Source organism: Panicum hallii, chromosome 7 (genome assembly GCF_002211085.1).
Source record: "Panicum hallii strain FIL2 chromosome 7, PHallii_v3.1, whole genome shotgun sequence".
Lineage (NCBI taxonomy): Eukaryota > Viridiplantae > Streptophyta > Magnoliopsida > Poales > Poaceae > Panicum > Panicum hallii.
Window position 1 is genome coordinate 44304305 of NC_038048.1, and position 17926 is coordinate 44322230.

Here is a 17926-nt window from a genome sequence, read left to right on the forward strand (position 1 = left end):
GGCTTCCGCCGCGCCGCGCAGCATAGCACGCACGCGCCCACGGTTGCGACACGACCCCTACTAACTCTCCATCTCCGGAGACTGGCTCGCTCGGCTCACCGGCCGGGGCTCGGGTCGGCGGCATCATGCATGATCGTAGCATCAACTCCTGTTGCCGCTGTTCAGACTGGAACTCGAGGCATGCATCAGGGAACTCACAGCTCCCTGCAGGCCGTGTGCGTCACACGATCGAGCGGCTGGGCGATGGCGCGTCGGCAGGCCAGCAGTCAAGCACTGACCTGCGCGCGCGCACGAGCGTGACGGGCAATAAATTCCGGTGCGACCCGACCAGTCCGGAGATCCGACTGCAAAATCCCGTCGCCCATAAATCCGGCGGACCTGACCCGACGATCTCAACAGGGGGCAAGAAGCTTCTCACACGTTTTCGCTACGTGCAGCGGGCGGACCCGTCCCGTCTCGACAGTGCCGCGCCGTGCATGTCTCGTCCCATCCATACAGATGCCGCTACTGGAACGGCGTGCCTACGTATTCTTGTACTGTTCTAGAGTGGAACGAATTACGTGGCAACGACTTGTTTTCCATCTGCTGAGCCTGAGGTGCTGCCTGAACGTGCCATGGAAGCATGCACATCAGCACATGGTATCACACGCACGCTACGTACGTTAACGACTTGATGAGAGATAGGGGTGCTCCATCCGATCGAATGCAGCAACCTCCCTGTACTGCACCGCAAGAACGCATTAAAACTCGAGGCTTTCGTCGTCCCCTCTGCTAGTATTTTCCACCGCAAATTTTTTTTTTAAAAAAAACGAAGCTACGCTAGCACCGGTCATCATTATCCAAACCCGGCCGATCGGTCGCCAGCCGCTGACGCGGCGCCATCGATCAGAGGATTCAGGCCTTCCGGGCAATCAATCCGCTGCCGCCAGCGGGCGTCGTCGTGACACAACCTCGCCCGATTAGCACCCACGGTCGCAAGTCCAACCCCGGGTTAAATACGAAAAACACTAGGTGGACGCAGCCGTCGCGGGATGCATGAATGAACTGCGCCAGCGTGCCGTTAATTTAATTAATCCCGTCACGATCACCGGCGAGCACGAGCATTGAAACTGATTAGCCACTTCCTAATCGCCATTAACGCGTCGATTAGTAATTAATTAAGCGGAACCCGCCGCGCGCGCCGTGGATGGATGGATGGAACGGGGCGCGTCTCTGTCTGCATGGATTAATGGGCATTGATTGCGGGAGAACCAGATGGACCGGGGCTGCTTGAGCTGCACTCGCCAATGCTGCCCCTGCTAATGGCCATGTTAACTGCGCGCCTCTGCTTTCCTGCCACGTATGCCGCCGCGCGCGCGAGCTAGCAAGGGGAGACGCCCATGCATTAATGCTCCCTTGTGAAATTGATACGAGGATATCTCATTGGATCTTCAAACTGAAATTGATCAGGGCCTCAAGGGGAGATGCCATTTCCCACTTGAGATTCTCAATTAGTTTTGTGTGCGCGCAAATCTTTTATGGCAACAAATTTTCTTGGAGATGCAATTCCCTCAAGTTTGACTGAACTTTACAGTATGCATGCCAACGAACCGCCCGAGTGGGAAGATGGGATTATTCATGTTCAGGGCAGATAATCCAGGGAATTTTCAACGCTTCCTTCTGAAAAAAAAAAGGATCTTCAAGTCGTGTGCTAGTAGCTTTGTTTTAAACACGTGCAATGAATAAAAAAGTAAAAAAGGTTTGACCAGAATAAACATCGAACTGTTTGGATTCGACACGTGAAAATGGTATGTGTGGATTTGTCATGGAAGATACATTCATTGTTCCATAACCTTAACAAATTTGGTTACAAAATAAATATTGGAAAGTGATGTCAAATTTTTTGAAGTTCGCAAAAAAAAAGGTTAATAAAGTTGATATGGAGGAGCAAGGTTTCTTAATTGTGCAGTAGCATCATACTACGGTTACAAGTGAGAGATCCAAACAATATTGATTTCGCTTCTCCAAATTCAAACAATTCTACAACTCACGCGGTTTTATGCATCCAAACTATGAAAATATTTTACTACTTGTAATAAACGTAGTAATCTCTACTAATAAAAATGGAATTAAGCGGACTACTGTTATTTTGTACATAATGAAGACTTTAATAAAAAAGAAGAAAATTAAAGAACAAACTAAATTGAGAGAAGTCCAACTTCTACTCCGGCTGTTTTGATCCTATGATCATACTCTACAAATATAGCCCCTATAATATTCTGGTCTAATCAGGAAATTCTGATCAGACAAGATGTTGCCTAAAAGATCTCCATTTCCCGATTTCCATTTTCTTTTTGAGTTTCCGCTTTTCTCTTCCTCCATTCACTCGGTCTCATCGGCAGCCGCATTCAGGTCGATCCTCGGCTTCTTGCCGCAGCCGTCACCGGCGGCAGAGGAGGCGGACTTCCCGCGGATCAGCGGTGGCACTCTGGCCGCGCAACGCGGGCAGCGGGGGTCCTCCTCGGCGATGAGCACGTAGGTGAGGCAGGACGGGCACGCGGCTGCCCGCATCGCGGGGGTCGCGGTAGTCGGTGGCGACCTGATGCGCTTTCCGGCGGAGGAAGACGACGATGAGGTGGACGCGGACGATGCGGTCGACGTTGCCGGCGAGGCGGCGGTCCTCCCGGCGGCGGCGCGCTCGAGAGCGGAGCGGACCATGTCGAGGGTGCAGACCGCGGCCGAGGTCGTTGGCGGCGCTGCCGCCGGGGCGCCCGGCGGAGGCAGGTTGAGGTCTTGGTGACCGTCCAGGAGGCTCGGGTGACGAGGGGTCAGGAACGTCCTGCCGGACTGCAAGAAAAATCAACAAGATCGGGTTCAGTACTTTGCAGAAGAAATTCTGAAAACTGATCAGTACATCTATCACCATGATTAACCTAGGAAATCTCATGTCAATTCTCAACAACACAAATAATTTAAAAATTGCTGTTCAGAGGCGAAGGGAATTTTGTTATCTCTTCCCCTTGCAAGCGACCAGATTGAAATCAGGAACTCGATCCGGATATCTAAAATTGATCAAATCCTCGGGTAAAACTCCGAGCATCGACGACATGAACCCTTGAGAACAGTAGAGCGGCGGAACATACGAACCACGAGTGAAGAGGATAGAATCAACTCACCAGGAGGTCAAGCCGTCGCTCGAACCCGGCAGGCACCGAGACCTCGAGGTCGACCACCTCGTCCTCCGCGGCGCCGCCGCCGCCGCAGCTGCTCAGAAGATCCATCGTCACGATCTCCGGCCCGCCCTTCTTCCCCGCCTCCCCGCGGAGCAGCCTGGCCACAGAGCTCACGTCCGCCGCCATCCCCACGCGGGCCTCCTGGCCTCCCCGGTTTCCTTTCTCGGCGGTCGTTGGCAATGGCACCTCTCTTCCTCGTTGCGCGTTCGCTCTGCGGACTGCAGGAGAAGCGGTGGGGTTGGCACGCCTATATATATCCCCTAGGCCGCCGCCCTGGCCGACACCTGGGCCCCGCTCGCCAGGGAGGCGGGGTCAATGAATATATACTAGTGAAGGACTGCGCCATTTATTGGCATTGTTGGGAAATGGTTGGCAATTTATATACATCAATTGGCTATTAATTGAGTACTAGCATGGGTTTGAATTTATTCAAACACGGCTTTCCACTTATTCTTAAATTCATCCATGGCATGGGATATTGGAATGCCACATTTCATTAATTAAACCTTTGATATGCCGTTCAACCATCCCATAGTTCTATAAAAAAAATGCGCCATTTTTCATCTCACAACAACCATGTGGCTCATTCAGTTTCTTTTTCCCTTCTAGTAACTAATTGCATATCTTTTTATGAAAGACATGTCGTAAATATGTGCCATTATTTCGCATTACCAAGCCACAACATTTAGTACTCACGACTAGCCAGTATCAATACAGCTATATATATCGAGTGGCTAATAAAGCCAGAGATTGCATACATCACCGTATCATCCGGAGATTCCATACCATTTTGTTGTCATATGCCTTTACTAACAAAGGCTCCTGGTTCTGGCTGCACACCCCACCGCATCAACATATAGCCGGTTTTACACATCATCTACTAATGACTTCATTTTTATAGTGCCATGTAGCCAAGATTTAAACCTTATATTTAACATGCGCCATGTTTCATCTCACGACGGCAAACCGTGCATTATTTAGTTTTTTTTTCTTAAAAACAATATTTGACAGATGCATCATTCTTCATATAACCGTTTGCTAAATGACTAATTCCATATATGTTTTTTTTATAAAACACATATTTAACATACACGCCATTATTCGCATTATAACAATATTATTTAACACTGCCAGGCCATATCATTTAATTCCAGTGAGTAGCCAGTGCCAATACTGTTGCACACCACGTCGCCATATTGTCATCTAACGGTTTCAAAGATTACATATGCCACCATATCATTTGGAGATTGGATGCCACTTTGCTGTCCTATGCCTCTACTAACAAAGGCTATCGCTTCTTGTAGATGTAGGCCATCGAACCGTGTCAACTCATCCGATTTTCCATATCAAAGGATGTGTTTTTGTGCTTCCTTGTACCCAAATTATACCAAATGCGGAGTACTCCGATAGTTTAAGTTGTAGCAATAGCAATTAGTACTGAAGCAAATAAAAAAAACCAAACAGGCAATAGCAATTATTTGTTCTTGCTCTCCAAAGAGAGAGAGAGAATGCTAAACTTGAATGGCATTTATTTTTATATTCATTTCCCAATTATAGCTCATCTACAAGATGGCATGATAGATGGGTAGTAATTAAAAAGAAAGGAATTGGCTATAAATTAAACAAATTATTAATGTTTGCACCGCATAATGAAATGAAAGGACATCTATATCTTTTTAATATAATTATAAATTGCCAGTTCTATGTTTATATTAATTTATCCCTGCTAGGCTATGCAGATGCAAGTGGAAAGTTTGAGTAGAAAAAATAAACACAATTGACGGGACTGCAAGTCTACAATACTGCTAGTACAGTAAATTAGGAGTACCTCATCATTAGCAACCGGTAGGTGATCACAATGATCAGGAAGAAAGAAATGAAATTGGGCTACGTATCTTTCGTATTAAAAAAGATGTACTCCTACTCCACAACGTAATCACACCCATATCTTGTCACGAATTGATGGTGAAGATTGTTTTCCATAACCACCGAATAGAAAGGCTTTTAATGGGCACCAACAGCAACCAGCGAGATATGATCTTTGCATCGCACGCAATTAAGCTGGGGAAAACAGCGCCCGTGAAGACCTGCCGCCTTGACCGATTCGTTCGATCATTCATCGAGTCAGTTCTCACCATGTGTTGAGTAGTACTTGTGCAACCATTTAACCATGCACGGCTAGCTATCAAAACTGCTATCTTAATTGTACTTATCTCTCTATTTGCAGCTGAACTAAACACGCTTCTTGCAACTTTTGAACGGATCAATTTTGTCCATGCAAAAATTCGAGGTTGTTGGTTGTTCATGGCTATAGATAGATGAGCTTGCAGATCATGAAATGAATGGCAAAATTGAAGCAGTCTCTAGTAGTAGTATCATTTTCCGTCCATTAATACCACTTCCCAACAATAACAACATTTTTTTTTATCGTACTCTATCTCCATGCGAAACCTAATTAGGTGGGGCGTGATTTTTTCTTTTCATTTCTGAATGAATTCGATCTAAATATAAACATTTACAGTTGGGTCAGAGTGCTCCATTTCGCTGCATTTCCTTGGGTGTGGGGCCGGGTAAAATGACCCACAACAAACGCATTAACTAACCCAACGGCGACTGAATTGTCATGGGAAAAGTAGCTTCCTAAATCTTCACACCCAAGAGTTCAATTGCTCATTCAATGCAATTAATGTCTTCATCTTTGCACTGCACTTATTAATGAACGGATTGTTAGGGCCTTTGGTTATCTCCGCATTAATGGCGGGGGCAAGTGCCCACCCGGGATCCTCTGTGGTAGCTCAACGGCTGGTTTATCGGCCCTGAACTGAAGAAAAGGCAGCACTACAGGAGTTGGAGTAGGACACTGCAGGATCTGTGTTACTGTACTGAAATCCTATGGAATTTGGAATGCATGAGTTAAAATTTGCTTTTAGGAGTACTTTTGTTACAAAAAGGCAAGACATGAGATTTTTGTGGTGTTGATGCCCAACCATCTCCCGCTTTGAAATCAAACTTATGACTAGCAATTTGAGAAGATCAATATGCATGCTTTATATATCTATTTTCTTGTGAGAGGCATTAACTAAACAAAGAATCGAAGTGTGTGGGGGGTATGCGGATGATCGAGCACCTTCTCCACCCCCATGCAATCCATCCATCCATCCATGAAGCATGATTGTGCAGGCGTCATATGACTGTCCACACTTTTGACCGCCATTAAGCTGCTGACGGAGCCTGGATTCTGGACAGGTAGAGAATGAGAATATGAGATGGATGTGGAATGGAGCATCGAGCTCCTATTCGAATATGAAATACATATCTGTTGACCGTGGAGAAAACATATATATATATATATATATATATATATATATATATATATATATATATCCGTCCTACTATGCGGCTTTGAATAAACAACAACAATATTTTACATGATGGGATGCTATGGCCACGCCCATATATATATATATATATATATATATATATATATATATATGGTCAACTTGTTGGCCAACCATAATCCATTAATCCTGAACAACAATTGCATGCGTAGTCCAACTTGAGGGAAAAAGGGGAAGAACCATGCTGATTTGACTGTTCAACTTCATTTCGAGCAAAAAGGAAATTAAAAAAAAAAACCGTCAAGAGGTTGAGTGGCCTCCCATGTGTCAACTTGCAAACAAGCATGGAGCGTATGGTTCTCTAGACTCTACACGCGCATACATATATATATATATATATATATAGCTACACGTAATCAATGGATGGTTAGGAGGAGCAGTTCGCAGCATGGACTTTCCGCTCTGTGCAAATTGTTCAGAGGTCGGCTGATCCATAACTGGATGACGGTACAGATTGTGGTATTAGTTTCTCAAGCAACAGTTGTTAGCGTACTGATGATGGACCTTCCAGGATCAACAGTTGTTAGCCGAAGAACAGTTAGTTCCATCATCAGTAGCGTATCGCAGACGATGCAACTAACCGATCGAATGCTATTACTGCTGCAAGTACGCGCAGGAATCAGAGGGGCTAATCAAGGTCGTGAGCCCTAGCAGAAACTGCACCTTCCAGCGACAAATTCGAAGAGCCATTACAGCATGCAGCTGCCTCGTCTTAGTCTCCAGTACCAGATGCGGCCCAAATGTACAAGCTGTGCAGTTAATCACGGGTACTAGTCTTGGATCTCACTCGCTGTGCTCCGAATGTCAATCCTTGTACTTGTGCCACAAAAATGTCATGGCGTAATGCGTAGCCCTTTGGGGGAAATTGCGGCAGCAGATATGATGGACCCAAGCAAGCATGCGTGCAGTTCATGCATGTACCGGTGGTAGCAGTTTGGGTACGGCGAGACGGATCATACTTTTTTTTTTCTGCAGCGATTATTGTAAGCATTTCACTACTGTTTCTAATTTGTCACCTAACGCAAGAAGGGTCTGACGAGCTACAGTGTTGTTTGACAGCTGGGGTCGATCTCCATCTCCATGCAGGTTGCGAATTCTCTGCAAACTCTTCAAGTCTGAAACTTGCAAGCCAGCGCAACCTTGGTTGCTAACATAATTAAGTACTAAGGTGCATGCACCTGTGTGCTGGTGTGTGTGTCATGCTGATGATGGCAAAAGGAAAGGTAAAACAGAACTGTGTCAAATCCTAACAAGATCAATGCTTGGGAGAAAAATTGGAGGACTAAATTTTAGTCCCTGTCACATCAAATATTTAGTTATTAATTAGAAGTATTAAATATATTAATCCTAACAAGATCAATTGCATAGATGGAGGCAAATTTGATATACGAATCTATTAAGCATAATTATTCCATGATTTGATAATATAGTGCTACAGTAAACACATGCTAATGGTGGATGAATTAGGTTTAATAGATTCGTCTCACGAATTAGCATCCATCTATGTAATTAGTTTTATAATTACCTCATGTTTAATTCTTCTAATTAGCATACAAAGATCTGATAACATTACTCCGTTTAGCCGAACATCACGAGCACGAGCATGCAGCAGGTCGGGAGAAAAGTACAAGTCTTCAACAATACGCCCGCGCAATAAGTGGTTCCATGAATGCAGAGTGGTTCCTAGTTGAAAAATTTATGCAGATGATGGGGGAGGCGTCGTTTTTAGGGATTGAATGAGGGGAAGTAGGGTTAGCCGGTTAGGCTAGGGCGGGCCCACCACTCAACGACTCCTATGCCCGCGGCTCCCTAGGCCTGCAAAGGAACAAAACACATGCACATTTATCAACCAGGCTGATCCAAGCATCCATTCCCGCCATTGAAATCCTCCTCCTCCCCCATCCTTGGCTAGCAAGCCTCTTTGCTGTGCTAGCTGTGTGTGTGCCGTGGTGCGCGTCGATTTGCTCCAACTGTTCCCAATAAATGCACCTTGAATGGCTGGCTATCTCTATCCCCGCATTCAATTTCCTCGCACCCAAAAACGACGAGAAGTCTGTGGGAGGCCAGCGGCAAGTCGGACTAGGACTCGTCGCTGCTCCTACTTGCCTTGCTAATTAGTAATCGGAATCATGGAGGTCATCGATTGCTTATTTGCTCCCCGCAATCATTCACCACCAAGAACAAATAGTTGCACGTAGACAACTGTCCCATGCAGTACTCTGTTTCTCTTTGATGGAGGAGTGAAAGTACCTTTCTTATTTTTTATTTTTAGTTTGGAAAAGTGCATGTGCACGTTCCATTCCACTGTCTTCACCTCAACACTCGCCAGCTTGAGCGTTGATCTAGGGGGCCACGAAAGAGTCCTCATCGACGTCACCGGAGGATTTCGAATTAGTAAATCAACGAATTTTGAAAATTATCTGAAAGTAATTAGTATAGAAAAGTACTATAAGCGATGGCCCAACGAAGTGTTTTCTTCAGACCGCGGCCCAGAAAATGAACCATCTAACAATGGAGCCGGCCCAGCTAGTAAGCGAACGCCCCGCCCCCCCCCCCCCCCCCCCACCCCAAAAAAAGGCCCAACCTAGTAAGCGAATCGTCCCCTCACCCAGCTCGTCTCCCCACTCCGCCATCCGCTGCCACCGCGCAACCCGCCGGGGCGCCGCCGCCGGCGATGACCACCCCGCGGTTCGTCTCAACCTCTCCCGCCCGTCTATCCTACACGCAGACCTCCCCAGTTCCCAAATCCTTGGGGAGGGATTGCGGTCGGGTCCCCGCTTTCCCCGCTAGGCCGCGCGGTCTCTCGCGCCGTCTCAGGTCGTCGCCTGTTATGGCCGCCGCCGCCGGCGTCGGCGGCAACGGCTCCCCAGCCGCGCCCGGAGACTCCACAGGTAGTTTACGTGGCTGGATAGTGGAATTCTCGCACTCTGTGCTGCGTCGTGCGCGCGTCGTTCTTCAGCTGTGCTCAAGCCTCCACACTTGCATCGTTCATGTTGTGCTCCTCTGGTAGCTAATTCGATGAGTTTTGTTTATTTCAAGTTCATTTATTTACGATTGACTTCAAAATCTCCAGGGTCTTCTAGGATTGGAGAGGTTAAGAGAGTGACCAAGGAGACAAATGTGCATGTGAAGATAAACCTTGATGGCACCGGTGTTGCCGACTGTAGCACAGGGATACCGTTCTTGGACCACATGCTCGATGTGAGTATAGTTTGCTTGGCTTGTGTGTTATCAGTAATTAGGGATTTTTTTTTGGGGGTGGGTGGGTATCTGTACAGATATAATATGCTTGTGGTTGCTTTCTATGTGATTTTCTGGTATCCACGGGTGACGGGAATGGGAAAATTACACCTTATTTTGTTCAAAAGGGGAGAGAACAAAACCTCATAATTGACAGGAGAAACATTTTTTTTATCAAATCAACAATATGGACGAGTGAAAACATCTTCTGATTGGAAAAGTTTTTATGCATGCTGCTCCTAGCTTCAGAATAAGAGGTTCAGTAATATAGTCGTAATATTTTTAGGAAAAAGATGATGTGCTGCACCATTAGAACCAGAAGCCATATGGGTGTGCTACCACAATTTAGTTCCATGTGTTGCAGGTGATCACTCTTGGGACTCCGCTATCGAGCAATTACTTTGCAAAATGCTCGATTCAGTTTTCCTTTTCCTAGTATGATGTGATCAATGGAAAGAGTTTTACTTCTCTTCCTCCAATCAATTAATGTAATGAGAGAGATGGATGGCTCTGGTTATTCCACATAGATGACAGAAATGACCACTGTAGGTGACTAGCACTTGTGAAGAGAAATAAATGTAAATATTAAAATACAACCAAAGCCAGCATGCAAAAAATTGTCTACAGAAGCTCAGCTATTTCCCTTATATTCCTTTACAAAATCATTTATTTTTAATAGGTTTCTGCTCTTTAATGCCCTACTATTCTATCATACTTATATCACGTGGTCCAAAGTAGAAAGTTCTAACTCATGTTAGATACGTATGCTTTTTCAGTCAAAGTTGTCCATTGACTCGAGTTTAAAACTTTCAGCAACTGGCATCACATGGACTCTTTGATGTTTACGTTAAGGCAACAGGTGACACACACATTGATGATCATCACTCAAACGAGGACATTGCTCTGGCAATTGGAACGGTGATTGTTACTTTCCGAGAACATTTTCAACTTGACATTTCTACTTCTAGAAGCACTTGTAGGGATCATTATTAACTTGAGGTTAGGATATCCGTATATTTTCATTTCCTAACTTTTGTACTAAATTTAGCACTGCACAAACATACTGTATTTTCAACTTATACCTTATGCTGAACCATTTGTAGTTTAGTTTCATGTGATCTGCATAGATAGATAGGCAACAATCAGTGAGATGACCTTCTTTGATTGTCTATGTAGGCACTGCTTCAATCACTTGGTGATCGAAAAGGGATTAACCGATTTGGGCATTTTACTGCACCGCTCGATGAGGCAGCAGTTGAGGTTATACTGGTAAGTCACAATCTCTTGCAATATTTACGTACTAGGTATGTGCAATTTTTCATAGACCTGATGTGCCTATGTATGTGTCATATATGCATTCGCAAGCCTCCAATGTTGTGCGAGCATATACCTGAGTTACTCATGCCTGGCTCTAGTGCTCTACACTAAAGAAATGCCCTAGTTCTTTTTTTTGGACTTCCATGTATTCATGAGCATCTACTGTTACTAGAAGCTCGTATATATGCATTTTTTTGACACTTAACATTCAGACTTGTTTGTTGAAGTTTTTCATACTCATGTTTCATATAAAAAATGACAAATACAAGTTATGTTATGTTACTCTTAGCATATATTTGTTTCCCATATCTTATCAATGTTTTAACTTGTATGAGTACACAAGCTTTAAACACCTCATTTGATAAGCTGAACCAAATTGTGCTTTGTTGGGATTTCATGGGTCATTATTTCCCCCCCTATATCCAGGATCTGTCTGGTCGTCCTCATTTAAGCTGCGGCTTAGATATTCCTACTCAGAGAGTTGGTACATATGATACACAGGTAATTTGTGAGATCTGCAGACTTTTTGTCATTTATCAACCATCTGTTCAAAGAAAACAGCATTGATAGCCACCTCTTGCTGTGTTTAAAAAGAAATAATTTTTGATGAAATCTTCAAACAAAATTTGCCAGTCATTTTATTCATCGTCAATGTCATGCAATCCTTTCTGTCTTGTACGCTCGTGCAGTCAAGTTAGGCAAAAGTTTTATTTATTCATTTTGGTTCCAGCTGGTTGAGCACTTTTTCCAGTCTTTGGTGAATACATCTGGGATGACACTTCACATCCGTCAGGTACATATTGCTATATGCTCATTGTTCAAATCAAATTCTCTTCAAAATAGCTGGATCAGTGGTACAATTTCAGTCGTTATCAATCAAGAGCATCATAGGCTGAGCATAAGAGTCGAGATAGTTGATTTTTCCTTGTTGATTAACCTACTTGGCATGACCCTGCTCCACTACGGCCTGATCCCGCTCCATTTTTTCTTTGAAGCTTGCTGGGAAAAACTCGCACCATATTATCGAGGCATGTTTCAAAGCATTTGCTAGGGCCCTTCGACAAGCAACAGAATATGACTTGCGCCGTCATGGCACTGTCCCCAGGTTTGTCTTCACTTACTGGTAGAGGACAGCTGGGGCAGAAAGTTAACAAACATACACTCTGTCCTCCTATTTGGATTCAACCATTTACATAATTACATCCCTGACAGTACCTTTCTTGCTTTTCTATATGGCAGCTCCAAAGGTGTTTTGTCAAGATCATAGCATTACAGGTTCAAACGATTGCGTGTCCGCTTTTAGCTCGCAGCGATCAGAGGAGACAAAACAGAGTGGGCAGCTATATACAGCTTGGTTTGTGCTGCTTGACATTGGAGTCCACATTACCTTTGACAACAAGTTATGGCATCCTTGCTGATGGGATTGTCAAAAATCAAATGTACCACCACTCAGTATTGGGCTTATTTATAGCAGCGGTATAATGTATCTGCTCGCTACTGCAATTCCTCTGCTCTCTGGAGCTACGAGATTATCTGAAGAAGGAGTGGACAATAAGCTGCGATTCTGAAAGCAACTCCAGTCAGGATTCAGGAATAATGCTGTGCCTTGTATAAACTTGGTAACATGGGCTGATCTAAGCCGCATAGGTAATGATTGTCCGCGTTCAAGGGAATAAAATTGGGTTCTGTGCGTCTATTTCTCGTGATACTGGAGTTGGGGAAACTAGCGGTCGCTCGATGCGGTGCGGCCGTCGCTTCTCTGCCGCTGCCTGCAGGCCCTTCGTTCCTAAACGTTAGTCACCGTTGAATTTGGTTACGGCTTTTCTTTAAACACAATAATACGTATGTATGCGCTTACATAAAACACACACACACACACACACACTCAACCACGTATCTTTTATCTTTACAAGTTTCTTCGACCAAATAAGCTGACAGATTTTAAGATTAACAAAATCGCCATAGTCACATCACTTTCAACGGGCACATTACGTACCACTGAAAGAATAATAATATTATTTATGAAATAGATCCAGTACATTGCAAACACCTGTAGCGGGTCAAGGATTCGAATCCGGGTGGAGGAGTTTCTTCCCAAGAAGTGACCAGTTCGTTGTAATCATGACGTTCAACCATTTATATTGTCTAAAACTTTAGTGCAAATACACAAAAAAACATAATTCATGATGCTAAAACAAAACCACAACAACTAAAATGATATTTACATATTCTTTTTAAAAAAGACAAACGGTCAAACGTCGTGTCTTCAAGTCAGCCGTGATAAACATCTAGGAGCATGCTGACACTCAAATTAAGTTTATTTCATATAGAGGCAACAGTAAAGTTTGTAGTACACTTGTTGCCGTTTGGCCACAAATTATTATTCAACCCAATCGATCGAGCTTCTACTCCTCGATCAACACAAACACATCGCGTGCGCACACATACGCTAGTACACTACGTGTGTGCTACACCGTAAACCTGAACATTACAACCTGCAAGTGGCATCATGTTTGGAGTACTATACTTGTACGTATGACGGCCGGCCTGATGATCATCAGCATCTGCTCTTGTGCAGCAATGCTAGCCGCCGTCGAGGCACACCACCTCCGCCGCCTTAGGGGTACCCTGGCACGCCGGGGTAGCCGCCGCCGGTCCCGTTGCCGGGATACCCGCCGCCGGGATAACCGCCGCCTCCGGGCATGCCGCCGCCGCCGCCGGCCACAGGGGCCGCGCCGAACGCCTGCTGGACCCAGTCGACCGTGTCCTTCTCGAGCATGAACGCCTTGGCGAGGATCAAGTCCGAGATGGGCGGCTTGGAGCCGAACACGGCGTTGGCGATGGTGACGGTACCGGGGTTCTGGCTGCTGAGCGCCGCGATCGCCACGGCGGGGGCCTTGCCGTTGTTGAGCTGGAAGTGGATGAGCCCCTGCGGGAAGACGAACACGTCCCCGGCCACCAGCTGCTTGGTGAAGAGCGTGTTGTTGAGCAGCTGGTTGGAGGTGACGAACCCCACCAGGAGCGTGCCCTGCATCACCGTCAGGATCTCCGACCCGCGCGGGTGCGTGTGCGGCGGGTTCTGCCCGCCGGGGACGAAGTCGATGCGCGCCAGCGAGATGCCCAGCGTGTTGAGCCCCGGGAGCACGTCCACGGCCACCCCCGCCACCCCGGAGCCCTGCGCGTTCGGGGCGGCCGGCATTATCTTGAAGAAGAAGTCGTTCGCCGTCACCACCTTCGGGTTCTTGCACACCAGCCCGTTCACCAGCACTGCATGCACAGCCATGAATCATCGCCACGCACATCATAAGCTTTGCATTGCATTATACAATAATGGGGATTATGGATGCTTGCAAATACACAGTATACATGTCTGGAAACGTGACTACATGGATGCAAATTAAATAAGATGTTTAATTACCAGCTTGGTTGTTGTTATCAGCGACGCAGAAGTCTTGGAGCTGGGTCGGGTCAGTTGCCAGAACACGGCGGGGAACTGAAGCAAGACCTGCACATGCTACCACTGCAAGCAGGGCAGCGAGGGCACGGGAAGCCATGGCTTATCGTCGACACTAGCTGGCTATGGCAATGCTTGCAAGCGATCGAGCTGCTTGTGCTCTACAACACATGCCAAGGGCACCAATTTATACTGTCATAAAGGTAACTGTGGCGTAGTGGACTGCTTGCACGCTCTACTACAAAATTCACCATCCCTCACTCACTGTGTATATGTAGTAGTTGATCGAGTAGGCATTCCACGATACTACCAATGGCTAGCTGACGTAGGATCTATTTGTGTCCTGTTGTTACAGTCCCACTAAATGTTTGTTTACATAGTGTGATCACGTGCCCGATGTGTATCCTTGTTGAAATACATGCGTGCACGATCTGGTTGGAAAATGTGGGAGAAGATAACGAAAATTTCCAACAGGTGCAACATTCATCCACTAATGACAACGATTTCTATAAGCCACTTGTGACTTTGATTGATCCGCATCCGTAAACAAGTGTTATTATGCGAAAGGAACTGTAGCCTAGTGGTTACAAAAGTCTCAGTAGCACCTCAGGTTCTGGGTTCGACTTCCCGTGGGAGCGAATTTTCTAGAATTTAACGGCGTTGCGCTTTCAGTGGTGGGTGATGTTCCCATCGATAGTGAGGTCTTCATCAATCTCAAGGATTTGTCGGCTCACTCTTCGAAGATGCTCATAAAAATAGGGTTTGCGGACGTGTGTTCACAGAGGTGAGTGTGCGTGCGTTGTGAGTGTCTGAGTTTACTGTGTAATATAAAAAAAGTATTATTATGTACTGAAAATTCTTTGGGTGCACCTCCCGAGAAGATGACTATTTTTTTTAAAAAATATACCCATACGCCACCTCTTCTGTTTTGTATAAATTAATTAATACCCACTCTTTAGCTCATGCCTCCGAGTCCTCCGCCATGCCACACTAGCTTTTCTCCCACCTCCTCCTTTCCACTCTTGATTGTTACCTCAGTAACGCGGAAAGGCCACAAGAGAATAACCTTCCGCGTATGCTGGTTAGCTCTATCTATCACACCTACCCACTATTTAGCGTTCAAGTGCCTCTCTTATTCTCTACCTTCAACTTGATTGATCCGCGCCTCCAAGTCCTCCGTCATGCATGCCATGCTAGCTTTGCTCCTACCTCCTCCCTGAGACACTCTCAATTGACATCTCATTAATACTGAAAGCCCACAAGAGAATACCACATATACCGCCACCTACCCCCCACGTATTACTCTGCACCAAAAATTGTATGGTGACTAAATTTTTCTTAAATACACCCATAGAATAAAAAAATACAATACCCAATCAACACCTCTTCCATTTAATAAGAGTCAGCATCCACTATTTAACTCGCCCCTTAATTAAAGAGTTTTCTGCCATACCACATTAGCTTTGCTCCTGCCTCCTTCCAGAACCACTCCCCATTGACACCACAATAATATGGAAAACGTAAAAGAGAATACGCTTCACATATGCTTTCTTCCTCTACCGCCATCTACCCCGGTCCCTATTTAGAGCTCAAATGTTGATCTTATTCTCTATCTTCAATTAGAGACAACGAGTTTGACTTAGTCGTTGAAGCTAATCTCTCTTCTTTTAAGTTTCTCCTAAGATTATACTTACTTCATCAACTACAGAACAGCTACCTTATGTCTCAAGCGGTTTGCGTGCTGTAATAATCGCTAAGTAATTTAACTGCAAGTGGCTGGAGGACGGCTTGTGATAACTATTATCCTAGACGAGTCTATTACACCACTTGACATTCTCTTCCATTATGGTGGCGCCACAACAATGTGGAAAACCTAATTTGCTCCCACCTCCTCCTAGAGCCACTCTCGATCGACACCACGATAATGTGGAAAACCTAAAAGAGAATACATTTCACATATGCTTGCTCCCTCTACCGCGCGCCATCTATGCGGTCCTATTTAGCGCTCAAATATTTGTCTTATACTTTACCTTCAACAAGACGATAACTCTCGAGTTTGACTTAGTCATTGAAGCTAATCTCTCTTCTTTTAATTTTATCCTAATGTTATACTTACTTCATCAACTACAGAACGCCTATATACCTTTTATCTCGGGGTTTGCATGTTGTAATAATCGTTAAGTAATTTAACTGCCAGCGGCTGAAGGACGGCTTGTGATATCAATTATCCTAGATGATCGAGTCTATTACATCACTTAACATGCTCTCCTATTACGGTGGCGCCACAACAATCCACTGCCGCCGCTGCCATCCATCCTAATCTACTGCTACCGCCGGTAAATAAAGCCGGTTAAGATTTTAGTGGATAGGAAGACTTCTCGAGGAAATAATGCCATGAGAAAGATGATACCATCAATCGGAGCACATTAAGCAAATTGACTTGTGCATCAGATTGGTACTTGGTTGCCAAACATGATTAAACCTCGCTCATTCTATGATTAATACGTCATGGTTTGAAAATCGGCAGCAAGATAGCAAAAAGTCCTCACACGCGCGCAGTTCGTAACATGCATCCACCAGACCACTAACAGGTAAGGGTTTCCATGAGCTCCACTCCACCTCTGACGTCGGATGCGATCGGCTCGTCAACAAGTATATTGGTTTGCAGCACTGGGAATCCCACTCGCCCGCCAGGATAGAGAGCTTCACGGACAGTACGGTGGCGAGTAATGGCATTAGGTCATGTGCCATCATTCCCCAGTGCTTATCCTCCCCCTGCATTAGTATTATTTGACTTTTAGTTGCCCATGATTAGTGAGTGGTGGCTGTGCAAATGAGAAGGGGTCACAATCTCGCAGATATCCAGTACTATATATTCATAGCACCTAGCTAGCTGAATGTGTGTGTTTATGTAGTGCAGGTTGTGACCTTTTAGGTCAACTTTTGGAGTAAACCATGCAATGCTACGTATACTGCCTGTAGGACACGTATCGAGCACAGAAGGTCTCATCGGACTTGGCATTTTTGGAAGGAAATTTTAGTAAATTTAATATTGTCAAACACGGGGCTGCGCACCTGGGGAGTATCGACGGTTAAACACCGGATATGTCGGGTGGGCTCGCTCAGGAGTATAGCTGCTAATGGTTATCTCAGCATTTCATTGTTCTGCCAGACTAACGATGGAAATTCCGAAAATGAAAAAGGTGACAAGAAAATTCGACCACGATGGGACTCGAACCCACAATCTCCCGCTCCGGAGGCGAGCGCCTTATCCATTAGGCCACGCGGTCCTGTTATTGGAGTCT

At 45.3% G+C, this 17926-nt stretch overlaps 3 protein-coding genes and 1 non-coding gene across 4 annotated transcripts; 1 reads left to right on the forward strand and 3 right to left on the reverse strand.

Moving 5' to 3' along the window:
• Positions 1–1971: 1971 nt before the first annotated feature.
• LOC112899817 (probable family 17 glucosidase SCW4) lies at positions 1972–3424 on the reverse strand. Its single transcript, XM_025968427.1, has 2 exons — positions 3156–3424; positions 1972–2826 (listed from the first exon to the last, which is right to left on the reverse strand). Exons 1-2 carry the CDS (start codon positions 3336–3338, stop codon positions 2362–2364), a joined length of 648 nt encoding a protein of 215 aa, XP_025824212.1. The 5' UTR covers positions 3339–3424; the 3' UTR covers positions 1972–2361.
• A 5760-nt stretch (positions 3425–9184) lies between these two features.
• On the forward strand, positions 9185–12863 carry LOC112899815 (imidazoleglycerol-phosphate dehydratase). Its single transcript, XM_025968425.1, has 8 exons — positions 9185–9501; positions 9684–9811; positions 10664–10768; positions 11027–11119; positions 11594–11668; positions 11898–11960; positions 12163–12272; positions 12407–12863. The coding sequence occupies exons 1-8, from the start codon at positions 9285–9287 to the stop codon at positions 12432–12434; spliced, it is 819 nt and encodes a 272-aa protein (XP_025824210.1). The 5' UTR covers positions 9185–9284; the 3' UTR covers positions 12435–12863.
• A 601-nt stretch (positions 12864–13464) lies between these two features.
• Positions 13465–14800, reverse strand: LOC112899816 (germin-like protein 4-1). The gene is made up of 2 exons (XM_025968426.1): positions 14586–14800; positions 13465–14434 (listed from the first exon to the last, which is right to left on the reverse strand). The coding sequence occupies exons 1-2, from the start codon at positions 14719–14721 to the stop codon at positions 13785–13787; spliced, it is 786 nt and encodes a 261-aa protein (XP_025824211.1). The 5' UTR covers positions 14722–14800; the 3' UTR covers positions 13465–13784.
• A 3038-nt stretch (positions 14801–17838) lies between these two features.
• Positions 17839–17911, reverse strand: TRNAR-CCG. Its single transcript has one exon. It is a non-coding gene; the product is annotated as a tRNA-Arg (tRNA).
• Between the last annotated feature and the right edge of the window lie 15 nt (positions 17912–17926).